This window comes from Orcinus orca, chromosome 11 (genome assembly GCF_937001465.1).
Source record: "Orcinus orca chromosome 11, mOrcOrc1.1, whole genome shotgun sequence".
NCBI lineage: Eukaryota > Metazoa > Chordata > Mammalia > Artiodactyla > Delphinidae > Orcinus > Orcinus orca.
This window is the reverse complement of record NC_064569.1, coordinates 64347313-64366756: the sequence shown is the minus strand read 5'-3', so window position 1 is coordinate 64366756 and position 19444 is coordinate 64347313. Positions and strand designations below refer to the sequence as shown.

Below are 19444 nucleotides of genomic sequence, written 5' to 3'. Positions count from 1 at the left end.
CAGAGAGCTAACATTTTTGCCATTGGAGTCCCAGAAGAAGAGAAAGAGTGCATGGCTGGAAAAGTATTTAAAGAAGTAATAAATGATGGCTAAAAACTTACTCAAACTTGGCAAAAGATATAAACCTACAGATTCAAGAAGTTTAGCATATTCCAAACAGGATAAACCAAAGCAGTTCTGAAAACAAAAGACAAAGTAAAAATCTTGAAGGCAATGAGAAAGGAACTACTATAACATTGGGGCAGGGGGCATTGCATTAAAGCTGACTTCTCATCAGAAACATGGAGACCAGAAGGAAGTGGCACAACATTTGTCAGGTGCTGAAGGAAAGAACTGTTATTTTAAAGAAAACTTTCAAAAGTTCCAGGTCAGAACTTTCGTTTGGATTCTTACTGTTATAGTTACTTTCAGCTGTTTTTTATTGTGATATAGAACTTCAAATATGAAATAGGAAAGTGCATTCCCACTAAAGATGCATAAGGTTATTTACACTGATTTTATGTTGCTCAGAGGTTTCCAAAAGAAAATAGCATTTATTTACTTATTTATTTTAATATATATTTTAATATATTTAATTAATTTATTTATTTTTGGCTGCGTTGGGTCTTTGTTGCTGCATGTGGGCTTTCTCTAGTTGTGGCAAGTGGGGCTACTCTTTGTTGCGGTACGCAAGCTTCTCATTGCGGTGGCTTCTCTTGTTGCGGAGCACGGGCTGTGTAGGCGTGTGGGCTTCAGTAGTTATGGCACGCAGGCTAAGTAGTTGTGGCTCATGGGCTCTAGGGTACAGGCTCAGTAGTTGTGGCACACGGGCTTAGTTGCGCCGCGGCATGTGGGATATTCCTGGACCAGGGATCAAACCTGTGTCCCCTGCATTGGCAGGCAGATTCTTAACCACTGTGCCACCAAGGAAGTCTGCATTTATTTTTGAAGTTAATAGTACAATGTTCTCTTACCCATCTTTGAAAAGTTCAGGTAGCTTAGTTTTCATAATTTCTGTCTCATTGGATGGCTTTGAGTAATTCATTTGAATTTTCAAGAAACAACTATTTCAGTAGTTTTCTGACTTTGTGGGTTTTTTTTTAATTGTGGTAAAAACATAATATTAAATATATCATCTTGGCCATTTTAAAGTGTATGGTTTAATAGTGTTAAGCATATTCACATTTTTTTGCGGCAGATCTCTAGGATTTTTCATCTTGTGATACTAAAACTACCTGGTAAACACTAATTTCCCCTCCCCACTCCCCTAGCCCTTGGTAACCACCTTTCTATTTGCTGTTTTTATGATTTTGACAACTTCAGACACTTCATATGAGTGGAATCATATAGCATTTGGCCTTTTGTGACTGGCTTATTTTGCTTGCCATAATGGCCTTGAGATTCACCTGTATGACAGAACTTCTTTTTTAAGGCTGCACTGACGTTTCGAATTTTAAAAATTCATGTATTGAATACATGAAAAATCCATGTATTGGTTAAAACAACTTCTTGATACTAGTTTTTCTACAGTAAATAAAACAATGTACATTAAGTTTGAACACTAAATATATTCAGCTCTTGCTGATGAAATTTCTCTTTGTCTCTTTGATTACTATGTTCTCATTAACTTCTAATTTAAAGACAAGGGCTTTAATTAAAACATCAAATTTTTAAAATGAACTATTTCTCCTTCTCAATCTCTTCTGTGGTTTGGCTTTTGACAAAATTCAGAATCCAAGATAATTATGAGACTGTCAAATTTGTCTGCTGAATTCAGTTAACATTGAATCATTCTAACCCAGATAGAATCCTATCCATCTAATATACCACATCCAAGTTGCACCCGATAATTTGGTTAACAAGTTTTACACCTTTTATTAGATTTTTAAATTCACACATATGCAAATAATTTTGTAGAAATCCATTTGGATCATGTCTTGAATTTGAGGTTTATTAATTATCCAAAATTATTTATTGACTCCAAGCTGTAGGTTATTATAAATCTCAGTAAACCTAGCAGTTTACCATTTTTCACTTCAGTAATTTATAAAGATTTTCATCATTCAATAGGTGGCATCTCCTATGTTGACCTCTTTTGTATTGCTTAAGGACATCATTAACCATTGTTAAGCAAATAAAAGCCTGCCCTTTTTTTTTTTAAACCCTGAAGCATTCAAAAAAGTTACCCATCTGAAAAACAGCCTAATATTCTGACTTTCAGTTTGGGACTCCTGTGTGAAATCTTCATAGTTTTTTATTTTTCCCCCCCAAGAAATCTTACAGTAAATATAGTGTATTTTTCCTAATCAGCAGTCCCATGAGCTGCTTTTAATACCCCAGCCGTTTTTGTTCTGAAGGAAATCTGACCATCTGTTTTCAGTATCTCCAAGGGTCCCACAAAGTGAGTTTCTGGTATTCCAGATAGCCTGTATTTTGTTTCACATTATCTTAAATATTGCTTTCTAAGTGTGATGATTTTGCATGATGTGATAACAGATAGAATTTAATTTTATTTTTAGACATTAACTCATTTAAACATAACATAGCCCTGTAAGTTACCTATAAGCTAGGTTTCAAATGTTTTTAAGTTAATGAATATCACACAGCTGTCAAGAAACAGAGGTGGGAACAAAACCCAAAGTCTGCAGAATTTAAATGTTTATGCTTTTTTTCACCCAACCAATCTTTGAATGGCTTTTTGAGATTATTCATGGTAAATAAGAATTAATGCCATGGGGTTTTATTTATTTATTTTATTTACATTTGCAAATAATAGTTCTTGAGTCATGGAGAGGTTTGTGAATTGTATGCATACATATTTATACCTAAACTTTTGGCTCAGGGATTGCTCCAGGCCCTACTTCCTGCCCACAGTTTTCCGAACTTTACTCTTGTTAGTTTCTCTTAACATCCTTCCTGTTTATATAAATTTTGGATTGTCTCATTTTGGCTTTGACCTGTTATTTCCTTGAGACTCTGCTTCCCTCTGCTAGCACTGCAGCCACTCTGAGGTCTTCCTTTTATTCTGTCTTTACATCCTGTGAATGATTTCTAATACCTAAGCAAAATATACGTGGTTTTATGTAAATATCTCTGATTGTTTGAGATTTTGCCTAGCAGGATACGTACATATTCCCCTGGAGCATAGCACAGGTTCTACTCCAATAATATCTTATTTTTTTTTGGCTCCAGATTCATTTATTTATTTATTTGTAGTATATAAATGTTCTTCATTAGTTTTATATTACATTTTTTAAAACTGTGAAACAGAAGAAGTTTCTTCAATTCAAATATGACTTCTGTTTGTAGAAGTCCCCGTGAAGATCATAAAAATTGTTTTGCACAAGGAGAAATGTTTATAACATATTATTAATTGTAAAAATACCAGGCTACAAAATGGCATGGTAGCCATTTTTGTGGTCTAATATACATACACAAAATAAACTTGCTGCAGAAAACCAGGATAACAAAAAAATCCCCCCCCCACGAAAACCCCAGCTAATACAAATCCCTCCTAATGTGGGACTTCCCTGGTGGTCCAGTGGTTAAGACTTTACAGTTCCACTGCAGGTGACGCGGGTTTGATCCCTGGTCCGGGAACTGAGATCCTACATGCCGCACAGTGCGGCTAAGAAATAAAATTAAAAAAATTAAAAAAGCAAATTCCTCCTAATGCTACCTCTGTTAACTTTATAGTGTATATTCTTTCCTTTTTCTATCTTTCTCTTTCTATGTGTGTGTGTCTTGTAAAAGTTAAATCTCCACACAGATATCAATAGCTAGTCGGTAAAGTCCTTCTTAAAGCAAAAGATTGACAGACCTGACTTCATACAACCTTTAAATTTCATTCAAATACAAAATGCTGTAAGAAAAGGTTTGCTTTTTTTTTTAATGTGGTGACAATATGGAAAAAATATTTGCAGCACATCTATTTGTCAGAAGGAGGGAATAACTTATTTTTTTGTGTATCATTTATTAGTACCACCGTCCATCTATCACAGACAAGTCAAGAACTTCAGTGTATCATAGACACCTTCCTCGCCCTCGCTTCTCATATCCAGCTGATCTCTAGTATCTCCTAGATATCTCTGGAATTTATCCATTTCCTCCATCAAATTCAAGCTTCCAACATAATTTTTGTCTACTGCTGCAGTAGCTCATTAGCTGGTCTGACTACTTTCATTCTTTCTCCATTCTCATTTATTTTCCATACTTCACAAAAGTGATCTCTTTGAAACACATAGTTGATCATTTACAGATCTTACAAAATAAACATTCACTGACTTTGGGGTGTACCTGACATATTATATAGAGATTGATTCTTTCATTTACTCTCAGGAGAATGAACCAAACCCTTGTCTAGCCATACACACTTCCTGTCACAGGTTTTTGGTGCCTTTTGTTCTCTCTCCTGGAACATACTCTCCTTCCATTGTGTTTGCTAGTACCTATATATTGTTCAGAGAATCCTTTTCTGACCTTACTAAATCAAATTATTCTGTTATTCACTTGTGGACATAACTCACTGTTATAAGATATCAAAGTTTTACATGTATTTAGGGAATTAATCTAGCTCTCTTTCTAGATTATAAGATCTTTGAGGGGAAGATCTGCATTTGTTTTTGCTTACTATTATATGCCTGACATGTAACATAGTGGTAGATACATAGTAGACACCTGTCTCAGTCAGCTTTGGCTGCTGTAAGAAAATGCCGTAAACTGGGATGCTTAAACAACAGACATTTGTTTCTCACAGTTCTGGAGACTAGACAGTTCAAGATCAAGGTGCTGGCTAATTCTGTGTCTGGTGAGGGCTCTTTTCCTGACTTGCAGATGGCTGCCATCTTGCTGTGCCCTCCATGCAGAGAGACAGTGAGCTCTACTCTCTTCCTCTTTAAAAACATTAATCCCATCATGGGTTCTCCAACCTCTACCTCATCTATACCTAATTACCTCCCCAAAACCCTACCTCCTAATAGCATCATATTGGTGGTTTGGGGTTTCAACATGAATTTTGGAGGAGCACAAAACCATTCAATCTGTAACAACACCCCATAAGTATTTGTTGAGTTAAGGCACACATTAGAAATACAAGCAAAAGAAGTAAATAAGAAGTTCACAAAAGGAGAAAATACAAATGCTAGTGAACATATCCAGATTTTTTTCAAATTCGTGTGTAATCAGGAAAGAAAACAATGATAAGATGCTGTATTCTCATCACGTTGAGAAAAATTTTAAAGATTGATAATGTCAAATGTCCATTTAAGAACACATCCATTAGGAGGATGGCATTAAATAAAAGTATGATCCAGCCATATTGTGGAATATTTTTCAGCTATTAGAAGGCAAGTGTTGCACTCCAGTACATTTAAAGTAATCCCATTAATTTTTGTTTTACAAAAAGAACCTCAAAAGTGACTATATATTTCTTTATAGACACACATATAAGTTCATAGCAAAGGTACCAGAAAGATATTTGCCATGCTGTTGATAGTGTTTATCTCTGGGGAGGGAACATGATAACAGAAGGAGAGATATAAGGGAGTTTTTTCTTTTTTTCTTCTTTTTTTAAAACTCTGAGGGCTTTTTGTCCTTCACTGTTTTGATAATGCGAATATTGTCATGTAGCCTGTAAAAAAATATATATACAAATAAGAGTTAGATTGATTAGGAACATCGGAAAAAAGGGAGCCATTCTTTATATATAGAAAAGTAAAATCAGGGATGCCAAAAGAACATGGCTTAATCTGGAACTACAAACAGTTCCATATTGTTGGAGTCTGAAGTGTGATACAAGAAGGAAGAGGAATGAGGCTGAAAAGAAGACAAAACCAGATCAGTAAGGGCCATGTAGGTGTGTTTTCTCCTAGCATGGACAACCATTCAAAGAATTTTAAGTTGGAAATTGACTCTGGTTGTGTTAAATAGATGATTCTGGGAGATGTGCAGTTGGCATAGTGAAAGAGATTCGCAACCATTTTGTATCCGGATCCCTTTGTCAGGTCTGATGAAGCCTGTGAATATGTTCTTAGTATTGTGTTTTGGATGCATAAAATAAAATACTGAGTACAAAGTATGTATGTGCTTCTTTAGTAACACATTAAATAAAAAGACTCAGTAGTTGGTCTAATAATTACCTTAATTTCAAAATAGTGATGAACATACACGGTATTTTAATATATCTGTATCAGCTGAATGACCTTCTGAATTATGCCCATGAGCCCAAAGTTAAGAACTATTGCTTATGGCATGAGACTGGGAGCATGAAGTTCAGTTAGGAAATTAGTCAATATGGAGATAGTGAAAAATCTTAATGGAGACAGTCTGAAATAATTCTATGAAAGACTTTGTAATTATTTTAAAATAACATTTTTGTTTTAGTTAATGTGTGTACCTTATAGAAAAATTTTAGGAAATATAAAATTTTAAAAAGGAAAGAAAACATTTTTTATGGTAGTTTCTTAAAACTTAAATAATACCTATGCTATCCTTGGTTTTTATTGCTGCTCTTGCATAGGAGCTTGCCTCATTAGCTATGCATTCAGTCTTATTTTGATGATACCGTCATTGCTTAATTCTCTTCCCTTTAATTTTACAGGTTTTTGATTGGTCAGGGAGCACATGTAGGAGCTGTCAACAGTGAAGGAGACACACCTTTAGATATTGCTGAGGAGGAGGCAATGGAAGAGCTACTTCAAAATGAAGTTAATCGGCAAGGTAATGTAACCAACCTAGATGTAAAATATGTTTAAAACTGTTGTGTAAAGAACATGATACTTGACTTTTTCAATAAATGATTGTTGACATTGAAGGGCAATCTTAATTTAAGTGGAAAGAAAATCAGTTTATCTAACAGTATGTGAAGTAAGGTTCTACTTGAAAAAATATATGATTCTTAACTCTACGTCTTTTTAATGTTTTTAAAGTTGAAAGAAGTATCATGAGTGGTAGGGTAAGGCATAAAATTATCTGTCAATAAAAGCTTTGGAGAGAAGTGAAACAGGCAAAGGGGATAAGGAAGTGTACGGGGTGAATGAGACACATTGCAAACTTAAAGAGTGGTCAAGAAGTTGTCACTGATAAGGTGGTATTTAAGCTAAGGTCTTACTGGGGTGATGGAATGAATCATGTAGGTCTGGGGAAGGAACATTGCAAACAGAGGAACCAATGAATTCAAGGATGGGAGGGTGCCTGGTGTTTTCAGAGAAGCAGCGAGTGTGACCAGTATGACTGAAGCAGGCAGAACAAGGAAGAGGCTGGAAGGAGATGAGGTCAGAGAAGTAGCAGTGGACCATATCACATAGGGCCTTGTGGTCTATTGGAAGGATTTTAGCTTTTAACCTGAGTGAAACAGTGAGCTAGAGGAGGGATTGAGATAGAGGAGTGACATGATCTGACTTGCTTTAGAAAGGATCTCTGGGGCTATTGTGTTGAGAATAGATTATAGGAAGGTACGGGCAGAAGTAGGAGAATGGCAAGGGCAGGAGCAGGGTGGTAGTAGACAAAGTGATGAGAAAAGATTGGATTTTAGATATATTTTGAAGGTTTGGCCAAGAAGATTATTGAGTGATTAAAACTACAGTGTGTAAGAAAGAAGAAGGCAGGGAAGATTCTAAGATTTTTGGTTTGAGCCACTAGATGGGTGAAGTTTTTATGAGAGGTGTGAATGTTGTGGGAAAAGTAAGTTTTGTAGGGAGAGTTCAGGAGTTCATTTTTCAGACATGTTAAGTTTGTTTTGCCTATTAGGTATCCAAGCAGTTGAATATGTCAACAGAGAGAGGTACAAGCTGGAGATAAATTTGGGAGATGTCAATTTATAGATGAGGAACGATTGCTTATGGGTAGAATTTCTTTCAGGAGTGATGAGTGTTCTAAAACTGTTTGTGATAGTGGTTGCACAGCTCTGCGAATTTACTAAAACCACTGAATTGTATACTTTAAATAATATGTGAATTATATCTCAATAAATATAAAGCTGTATTATACCGCAATTCCTCTTCTGGGCATATAACCAAAGAATTAAAAGGAAGGTTTCAAAGAGATTTTTGTACACCCATGTTTATAGCATTATTCACAATAACTAAAAGATGGAAGAAAACCAAGTGTTCATCAATGGATGAATGAATAAACAAAATGTAGTATATACTTAGAGAAAATGCTGCTCAGCATTAAGAAGGAAATTCTGACATATGCTACAGCCTGGATGAACCTTGAGAACATTATGCTATGTGAAGTAAGCCAGTCACAAAAAGGCAAATACTGTATGATTCCACTTACCATGAGGTACCTCAAGTACTCAAAATCATAGAGAAAGTGGAATGATGGTTGTCAGGAGCTAGGAGGAAGTGGGAATGGGGACTTGTTTAATTAGCATAGCATTTCAGTTTTGCAAAATGATAAGAGTTCTAGACATTGATTGAGCAACAGTGTAAATGTACTTAACGCTACTGAACTGTCTACTTAAAATGGTTATTAAGATAGTAAATTTTGTTATGCATATTTTACTACAACTTAAAAAAACTAATATATATATATAATATACAACTTTAAAAAACTTATATATATATATATATATACACACACACACATATATATAAATTACTGTGTGATTTCCACTATATTATGTCTAGGCAGTGATTAAATGGGTATTATCAGAAGAGAACTGTGTTTTCCTGAGGTATGGGATATTGGTTCAGAAGGTTGACTCCAGCTGAAATGTGGTTCATCAGGAAATAAAAGCAGAGAAATAGAAGCTAAGTCAGTTCCTTGAAAAGAGATTTTTATTCCTTGGGATTAGGAAAATTCATAATGACTACCTGGTTGTTAAAAAAAAAAATCTTAGGCACTGAAACTGAAGAAATATTTAAATGCCTAAATAGAGTTGAGGCATTGTAACAAGTGGCTGAAGGTACCTGGAGCTCAGGAGAAACAAGGCACACATTAGGAAACTAGTCATAACTGGAACTTGGATAGATACACAGAAGAGCTTTTAACAGCTGTGTCCTAAGCAAGCAATTTTGGAGTAATGGGATCTTCAAGACTTGAAGAAGCTGGAGGAATGGGTATAAAGCATCAACCTGGATGAAGAGTCCCTTATCTGTCCAGCTTGCCCTGGTGAGTGCCCAGATAGATAGCAACAATATTGTTTAATAGTAGTTAGCAATTATTATGAACTGGGAAAGGGATGGATATGTACTGAAAACTTCTTGTCTTTAGTTTCCTTCTATATATAAAGGAAACTGTTAGCAAGGCTGATTTTAGTTGTAATGATTCATTCAGTTTTGATTAAGGTGCCAGCATATGTTCTGAGTGCTGGGTATTTTTTTTTTAAGAGACACACTTTGTTCTTAAGGATTTCACGGTGTATAGAAGTGACAAGTATATAAACAGAGCCCCACAATGCAGTGTGCTATGTGCTAAAATATAGGTAGGAACAGAATGATGTGGGAGAACAGAAAAGCCTATGAGTAACTGTTTGCAGTAGTCCGGAAGGGTTTGAGAGATGACATTTGAGAGGGAATTTACTTGGCAAAGAAGGGGGGTAGTGGACAAAAAAGGCATGTGAGACAGGGGTATCAGCATGTGCAAAGAAAAGGAATTGGAGACATAGCATACGTGGAGAATTCATTAGAATTGGAATGGAGTAAAAAGTCAGGATGGAATTAGTATGAGGTTGAGGCTTGAGAAGATTAGGCTGGAGCCAGATGGGGGACATCTCTTTTGTAGGCGTTAGACAGATGCAACAAAGATCCCCAAGCAGGAAATTAACCTGATTGGATTTGGTTTTTAGTAATAAAGCAGCTGATGGTATCTGGAGGATGCATTAGAGTGGGGGATACATGGTGGCATGCCTTTCTTGAAGAAGATTCTTCACTTAATCCAGGTGAAAGATGAAAAGGGGCAAAATGGTTACACTTAAGATGGAAAAGAGCAAAGAGCCAGGACTGTTTTCAGAAAATATTAAGGTAAAATTAAAACAGCTTGGTGGAGAATTGAATGTGGAGATGAAGGAAGAATTGAAGCAAGCTAATTTGCCTCCTGAAGTTTCCAGTTTAAGAAGTGATGACTGGATAAATCACTCTGGAAAATGTGGGACAAAGCAGGAATGGATTTAGAGAGTGTATGAGTTTGTTTTCGGATATATTGAGTTTGGTTGCTAAAGCACATCTAGATGACAGTGTTCAGTGCACTGTTGGAATTTAGGAAATGTCAGGATGGAAAATGTAAATCTGGGAAAATAATAGGTGAGGGGAAATTCTAGAAAATAGTATATAGTATGACCCTGAAACTGAAAAGTAAAGAGCTGATACTAAAAATAATAGCTAACTCTTATTAAATACCGATTGTTTGCCAGGCATTGAGCAAAAGGCTTTACATGCATTATTTCATTTCATTCTCACAGCAATTCTAAGAGGTTAATACTACTGTCACCCCATTTTACAGATGAGAAGCTGAGGCACAGTGATTTGCCCAAGGTCATACATGTAGGAAGCCGTGCTGTATGTAGTTCAGTCCCAAACAGTGTAGCAGATACCTTGAGCCCACACTCTTCATCACTGTACCATACTACATTTTATTAGGAATATCTCTTAGAAAATATTTTATGATATTCATTTTATTCATATAATGGGAATACATGAATTTATATAGCATAACTTTATTCCAAAGAAACAAAAGATAGAGGCATCTCTAATAGAGTTTAACATTTATAAAAAGAGCACCCTAAATATATCTCTCGTAATGACAAGATTTCTCAAATTATCCTGGTATGAAAGTTATTATTTAATATTTTAAAGTTCTTTAATCACTCTTTTGGCTCTTATTTCTTATTCTAATATATTTGATTAACAACTAGTCATGCTTGAGTAGATTGCCTTTGAAAGTAGTAATGATTGAATAGTAGATGAAAGTATTTCTGGTTTATGTTTTAATGCAATTTTCTTTATTTAGTGTGGGACACAAGTCAATTTTTGCATTTCTTAGCTAACAAAACTCCAATTTGATTTTATTTTTTCTTACCTATGAGAATTGGCTACATTTCAAGCTAACATTTACTGTTGTTGGGTTTTTTTGTTGGTTTTTTTTTGGTTTTTTTTGCGGTACGCGGGCCTCTCACTGCTGTGGCCTCTCCCGTTGCGGAGCACAGGCTCCGGACGCGCAGGCCCAGCGGCCATGGCTCACGGGCCCAGCCGCTCCGCGGCACGTGGGATCCTCTCGGACCGGGGCACGAACCCATGTCCCCTGCATCGGCAGGCGGACTCTCTACCACTGCGCCACCAGGGAAGCCCTACCGTTTTTTATAGCAGTGACAGATGTTAAATAGTCTAATCACTTTATTATATCACACCCAATTTAGTTCAATATACATTGTTTTCGTTGTTTAAAAACCTTGCAATTATAGGTGGATTAAGGACCAGTTAAATTCATTATAAGATCTTCTTCCTATTAGACCACAATGCAGTTAAAGAGAAGCAGAATCATAGACTTTTAGAACTGATCATGATAATTAACACCTTAGTGCTTATTCCTCATCTAAACACTTCACAGATAATATTAATTAATTTAATCCTCACAACATTGTGGATAGGTATATACTTTCATTACTCCTATCTTACAAATAAAAGAACTGAATATTAGTGTAGATTGTGTCTTGCCCAAGATAATAGAGCTAGTAAGTGGCAAATCAGGGATTGAAACCCAGCAGCCTAGGTTCAGGTCTGTGTTCTTAACCCATTATACTAATATTCAAAGAAGTTATGGCTTTCTCAAAGGTTGCTAGCCTAGTTAAAGCACTGGAATTAGAAAACAGGTATTGTAATACATAGTCCAGTGGGGTTTAAACAAAAATTAATGGTCTGTTGCTCTAATCAGTGGTATTTTTGAAAGATTTTAAGAACAAGAGTGTTTTTTTTTCTAACTGGATTTTCTTAAGCATAAGAAATTTCTCTTCACATGTACTTTAATTTTAAACTTGAGTTGTATTTATATATAATTCATATAAAGGCACAATTTGGTGGCAGCAGAGGGTAACTGCTTTGTAATTAGGTGAAGATAGCATGAAATTAGATAAATCCAGAAGAAGTAGCTGGTTTTTTTTGTTTTTTGTTTTTTGTTTTGAAGTAGCTGTTTTTTTATTTCAAGTCCAGAGGAAATTTAGAATAATAAAAGACAATAAAAGTCAGACTATTTAAGATGATAAAGAGAAAAGGGATAATGATAATAAAGATGTTCATGTATTAAAAGACATGGTAAAAAAAACTAAGCATAAGAAAATAAAATAAATCAGTCTGAGAAAGGTCATTTAGTAGAAAGATTATTCTTAATGTATTAACAATTACAGCTTTATAATTTCTTTTATGAATAACATTAGAAGGCATTTTAAATAAGATGGGCTGATTATCTTTTGAAAGGAAATTTATATATGTATAAAATCACATTATTATAGAAATGGTGATACTTTGTAATTAAAGATTATAATAGGTTTTGTCCGTTACATATATAGTGTATATAATTGTTTTTATAAAGTCTATTTGGAAAACTTTTTTGCAAGTTTCTTTCAAATGTAGTAATGAGGGACTTCCCTGGTGATCCAGTGGTTAAGAATCCGCCTTGCAACACAGGGGACGTGGGTTCAATCTCTGGTCACGGAACCAAGATTCCACGTGCCATGGGGCAGCTAAGCCTGCATGCTGCAACTACTAAGCCCATGCACTCTAGAGCCCATGCACCACAGCTACTGAGCCTGTGCGCCGCAACTACTGAGCCCGCATGCCACAACTAAGACCTGACACAGCCAAATAAATAAATAAGTAAATATTTAGGGAAAAAAAAGAAAAATTCAAGAGAATAGTTGGTTCTAGCACCAAGAGCAAACATTTGGGAAAAAAAAAATGAGATCTCTAGTTTGAAGATGACTTTACCTGCACTTCTGTAATCTCGGGATTTTAAAAATGTTTTTCAGTCATGGCCTACTTTTTTGAGATTGAGCTTCAGTTGAACAGTTTAGTTGTGTGTTGAATAAATGGTAATTTACTAAGCAAGCAAGGTAAGGATACATTCCAGATAGAGGATACTAGCTTGCACAACAGCACAGGCACATGATGTACTTGATCTATGTGAAGATCTATATGGTTAGAACACTGGGTGATGATAGAGGAGAAAGACTAGAGATTAAAAATGCATTGAGACCAAATCATAAAAGGCTCTGTCTGCTACACTAAAGAGCTTGAGCTTTGTCTTGTAGGAGGTGAGCAGTCATTGACAGATTTTTATAGAAAAGAGAGATGATTGTATTTTGCTACAGAAAAACCAGTCTGGCGATGATGTGGGGAATGACTCAGAAGGAACTGAGGAGAATGAATTAAGGGCCAGCTGTAGTCGTCAAAGTGTGAGAGACATAAGACGAACTAAAATAGTGATTAGGGGCCATTAAGAAGACATTTTAGGAAAAGAAGACATTTTAGGAATGGCAGCTCAGAATCTGCTGACTAATTGGATGGAGGCTGGGGATAAGGCAAAGGGAGGGATTAAGGGTGACTTCCGGGTTTCTGGGTAAGTATTGGAACCTAATATAGGAAATATAAGACAGACAGCAAGCAGATTGGCTAGGGAAAATTGAGATAAGATTTTAGCATTGAGTTTGAGGTGACTGTGTTATATCATTTTATTATGTATTATATTACATCCCTAGTTTTGACCTCTTCTCTGTTCTCCAGACTCAGATATCCAGCTAACTCCAATTAGATGTCTGTTAGTGCATTTCAAACTTCACATTTCCGAAATTGAAAATTTAATTTTTCTAGTTGCTCAGGCTAAAAACCTTTGATTCATCCTTGACTTCTCTTTTTCTCCTACATCCAAACTAACAGCAAATTCTGTTGGTTTGCCTTGAAGAATGCAGAATCTAACCTCTTTACTACCTTCACTGCTACCACCCTGGTTCAAGTTACCATCATCTCTTGCCTGAATTATTGTTATAGCCTCCCAGTTTCTACCTGTTTTTACTCGTAACTTTTCAGCTTAAGTGATCCTCTTAAATTGAGTGGGATGTTGTCACCCTGCCCCCCGCTCATTGTCCTCACTACTCTATAGACACCCTGCCTTTTCCTAATCAGAAGAACATTCCAAGCAGGCTTCTACCTCAGTGCTTAATACAGACAGTCCCTGACTTATAGTGGTTCAGTTTAACGATTTTTCAACTTTATGATGGTTTGAAAGCAATGCACATTCAGTAGAAACCATACTTCAGATTTTGAGTTTCGATCTTTTCCCGGGCTAGTGATATGCAGCACATATTCCCTAGTGACGCTGGTCAACAGCAGCAAGCTGCAACTTCTGGTCAGCCACGTAATCATGAGGGTAAACAACCAAACTGATACACTTAAACAACCATTCTATACCTATGTGACCATTCTGTTTTTCACTTTCAATACAGTGTTCAGTAAATTACATGAGATATTCAGCGCTTAATAATTTATTTATAAAACAGGCTTTGTGTTAGATGATTTTTCCCAACTGTACGCTAATGTAAGTATTCTGAGCGTGTCTAAGGTAGGCTACATTAAGCTATGACAGGATAGGTATATCATATGCAGTTTTGACTTAGGATATTTTCAACTTTTGTTGTAACCCTATTGTAAGTCAAGGAAGATCTGTAGTACTTCCCTCTGTCTGGAATATTCTCTAAGATTATGGTATGACTGTCACTTTATTTCTTGCTGTAATGTCACCTTATCAAAGAGACTGTTCTTTACCAACCTATATAAAATAACAACTCTTTCTCATTACCTTCTATACCTTTACTCTGCTTTTTTTTCCTTCACAGATGTATCATCTGCCATGTAATAGGTTCACTTCTAAACCCCTAACACCTAATAAAGTACCTGACATATAGTAGAGACTCAGTACATATTGACTGATTGATTGATGAATGAGTGAATGAAAAATTCCAGCCAGCCAATTGGATACATGGATATGAATTATAGAAGAGATCTTAGCTGAGGAGTTGTGTGTATGTGTAATTATTTTTTACTCATGTATTTATGTATTCATCGTTCATTCAGTAAACATTTACTGATCCCTTTTACTTTGTATCAGGTATCCATCCATATGGTGGGGATACAAGATAAAAAAGCAGTATATTTACCTTTTTTAATAAGCTCGTTGTCTTCTGGAGTATAAATGCATCATGGTATGTGCTATTTATTAAATAACCAGCATTTGAAGCCATAAGATAACATGAGATCACTGAGGAATTTCAGGATTATCATTTCTATTTTAATTTTTTTCTCAGGTTGTTGAGCGCTTTGAAGGTCGTGTCCCTTTTTGAATTCTCCCCACTCTTATCATCTCAACCTAGCGTAGCGCTTAATGCTTTTAAATGAATAAACATCTATATAACTTACTAAAATTATAAAACTGATACTGATGGTATGAACAGTGTACTATGTTGGAAAAAGAAAGGGGTGTTGGTAGAAAAATAATCTGATTTAAGGTCTATTCAATTTTAGATGAGGACAGGACCTCCAAGTTGAAGTGTTCAATAAACATTTGTACCTACTAGGCTAGAGTACAGAGAACTGGTCAAAGCAGTGGATAAAAATTTGAGACTTAAATACATATGATTGTTTAAAACAACAAACTTTTTTTTTAGACCAAAGGATGGGGAATACCTTGGGGAGTATTCAAATCTTCAAAAACAAAAGGAATAAGCAGAAAAGGTAAAAAGAAAGCCAAAATAATACTGTAGGGCAAAAATTAAATAGTCAATAGAGAATGCTAATAAAATATCTACAGTATTCCTACATTTCTTTATTTAACCAGCTTGTTCTAAGCAGCCCATTTTTCAAAAATATAATTTCACTTTTAATTTTCAATTAAACTTGGAATGTTTTGGATAATTTTATTTCCGAACAAAAACATTTACTATAGAGAAAAAAATGAAAAAAAATATTTTATTTTATCAGGGGTTGATATAGAAGCAGCTCGAAAAGAAGAAGAACGAATAATGCTTAGAGATGCAAGACAATGGCTAAATAGTGGCCATATAAATGATGTCCGGCATGCAAAATCTGGAGGTACAGCACTTCATGTTGCAGCCGCTAAAGGCTATACAGAAGTTTTAAAGTAAGTATTGCTTCTCACAGTTGTTTTTCTGCTTTGATTTGTTTTCTTTATTTCACTTTTCCTTTTTTTAAGATACCTGCTAACATTATTTGGAAACAGCTTTTGTAAGTTATTTAATGTCTGTCTATAGGGAGAAAGAGAAAACTACCTTGAATGTTATTGCTTTATTTCTAAAGTTCTTTCTTTCACTCTCAAATTTTGAGTATTCTACTGTTCTTCCACTGCAATTTTCCAATAAGTGAAATTTAAGTGTCAGACAACCATTATATGTTACCTTCTGGCCTAGTAAATTATTAGAGTCACTTTGAGATACCCAGATAGGTTAGCTCTGGATACAGAGACTAAGAACAATGTTGTGTATAAACATATTATCAAATTCTGAGAGCTTGATTCCTACTGATTGTTTATTTACATGTAACTTATCTGATTTTGTTTTAGATTTTCACTACATGAACACTGGAATTCAGAGTGCTGTTAGCATAATATTAAATATTAAACCATAAGCAACTTAGACGATATAGGGTTATATACTGATCAACAAATATCTTTGGGGCAAAGCTCCTTTATGTCACAATAAATTTGTGTTTTGGTTTTTACTTGTGCAGTGCAAAGGTGTTGGCAACTGTATGGAAAAAACAATTCAGTGCATAACTTTTGTTATATCTATGTGAAGGCTAATAAGACTGGCCCTCAGCAAAATCTACTGCACCCTCTATTTTACCTTTGTTCCACTTTGGTTTCTTATATCAATCCCTTCTCCTTATTCCCTCTCCTCAGTAAAAACAGTGAAGAAGTTTAAGTGGGTCAGTTATTCCGGGTTTCCTCCTATTTCAATCCCTACTCACTTCAGTAATTTAAGCCTTCTCCTAGAATAGTACAGTTAACTTTTTTTAAATTAATTTATTTATTTACTTTTGGCTGTGTTGGGTCTTCGTTGCTGCACACGGGCTTTCTCTAGTTGCGGTGAGCAGGGGCTACTCTTCGTTGCAGTGCGCGGGCTTCTCACTGCAGTGGCTTCTCTTGTTGCGGAGCACTGGCTTTAGGCATGTGGGCTTCAGTAGTTGTGGCACGCGGGCTGTAGAGCACAGGCTCAGTAGTTGTGGTGCACGGGCTTAGTTGCTCTGCAGCATGTGGGATCTTCCTGGACCAAGGCTCGAACCCGTGTCCCCTGCGTTGGCAGGCGGGTTCTTAACCACTGCGCCACCAGGGAAGCCGCTACAGTTAAGTTGTAATTAGTTTCCTTGTCCCATCTGTTTCTCTCTAATCCAAAATTTTTCAGACTTTCAAACCCCATCAGAGTGGGTCATAAAATGAACTTAGTGAGCTGTGAACAGCACTTAAAAAGAAAAAAATCGAAAATATCAAAGAGTATTGCATATGGTAAAGGTATTTTGTTTCTTAAAATTCTTGTTTCTATAAACATATATATGAGTACTGGATTGCACTGTAAAATAGATTTCTAGACTGCTTCCAAGTGGTCTTTGTAATTCAGTTGTCCAGGCTCTTAAAATCCTTCATTAAGATTCTCAGCAGGAATTGGGATGAATTTTAAACTCCTCAGCTTAGCACATAAGACCATTAGTCATCTGGCCATTGGTTCCTCTTTCAAGCTAAGCTGCTACCATTGCTCCTCAGGCATGCATGATTCCAGCTGTATATATCTACTTGAAGTTCTTTCATGATGCCTTAATGCCTACTCTTGTTTCTATCTAGATACCTTCATTCACCATCTCTTCAACTTGGAAGCAGATTCCTTTCTATCCTTTGACTCAGTTCAAGGCTCTTAAGCCCATGAAAAAGAAATGCTCAACTTCATTCATAACAAGTGCAGATAAAGCTACAGTGAATTATCATTTTTCATCTATCATATTGGCAAAGATCAAAATGTTTGGCACACTGTTGGCAAATTTGGGGAAAGGCACTCTCTTACATTATTGGTGGAAGTATAAATGACTATTGAGCAAATTTTATCAAAGTAACAGTTATTCTTTGGCTTAGCAGCACTACCTCTAGGAATTGTTTTTTTTTTTAATTTATTTATTTATTTTATTTTTGGCTGCGTTGGTTCTTTGTTGCTGCGCACGGGCTTTCTCTAGTTGCAGCGAGCAGGAGCTACTCTTCTGTGCGGTGCACGGGCTTCTCACTGCTGTGGCTTCTCTTGTTTCAGAGCAGGGGCTGTAGAGCGCAAGCTTCAGTAGTTGTGGTGCACAGGCTTAGTTGCTCTGCAGCATGTGGGATCTTCCTGGACCAGGGCTTGAACCCATGTCCCCTGCGTTGGCAGGCATATTCTTAACCACTGTGCCACCAGGGAAATCCCTAGGAATTTTTTTTACAGATATTCTCACTCACATAGGAAATAAGGTATGTGCTAGCAGCATTGTTTGTAATTGGAGTAGGAGAATGGTTGAATAGATCATGATACATCCTTTCACTAGAATACTCTATAGTGATTAAAACACTACTTATAGATATGGAAAGAGCACTAGGATATGTTAAGAACTATGCATCATTTGTGTTTATGTTTTAAAACTTTAAGTTGTATTTATTTATATATGCATAAAATCTCTCTGTAAGGATCTAATCAAAAGTAGTAGTATGGTTATCTCTGGGGCAGGGAAACTGGTTGGCTAAAGGTCAGCAGTGGGAAAGTGACTTTGCTATCTAGCCATTTATTCTTTTTTAGTTTTGAAATTTGTGAATATTTTACTTAGGAAAGAAAATATTAAATCAAAAATAAATAGAAGAGATCCATTTCAAATGTAACTGTGTCCCCACTTACCCCCTCCCCCCAAACGCACACAACCCCTTTCAGTTGATTTTTATGCTTTTCAGTTCTGTACTCCTATTGCAGCTTCATCATAGAACCTGTCTGTGAGGGTTGATTGTTGTTTTACTTAACTTTTGTCCTCCATTAGAAGTTCCTTGAGCATAATAAATACTGTCTTATTTTTTTGAGTATCCTTGCATGGCCTGGCATATAGAGAGCCTTATGTTTGGGGGGCAGGGTGTGTGTGTCTACCTTTCTCTCCGCACAGACTCTCAAGTACTTAGAATTTTGTATTGCTCAGGATATTTAACATTATTATAGTTCATATTTCCTATTGGGGGTATATTTTTATTATCTTCCAGTATTATTTCTGTCTCTATTAATAAAGTATCTGATAATATTTATGTTAGTTGCCATATTTTTTTAACTTAAATCTTCTGACATATCTATTAGCGTGTTTTTTAGATCACTGGCTCTTAAATGTTGATCTGCAGGCAGGAGACAGGCAGTGATGTGAGATCATATGCAGAACTTATTAAAAGTAATAAGTTGACAGGGCCCATCTCCCAAGAT

At 35.8% G+C, this 19444-nt stretch overlaps 1 protein-coding gene across 6 annotated transcripts in view; it reads left to right on the top strand.

Annotated features, from left to right (window-relative positions):
- The window catches only part of PPP1R12A (protein phosphatase 1 regulatory subunit 12A), a 151563-nt gene that overhangs the window by 71997 nt on the left and 60122 nt on the right, over positions 1 to 19444 (top strand). For all 6 annotated transcript variants that reach the window (XM_004271585.4, XM_004271583.4, XM_049694980.1 and 3 more), the window contains exons 3-4: positions 6578 to 6696; positions 15945 to 16104. In XM_004271585.4, the coding sequence (XP_004271633.1) occupies positions 6578 to 6696; positions 15945 to 16104 (279 nt within the window). The remainder of the gene's footprint in view (positions 1 to 6577; positions 6697 to 15944; positions 16105 to 19444) is intronic.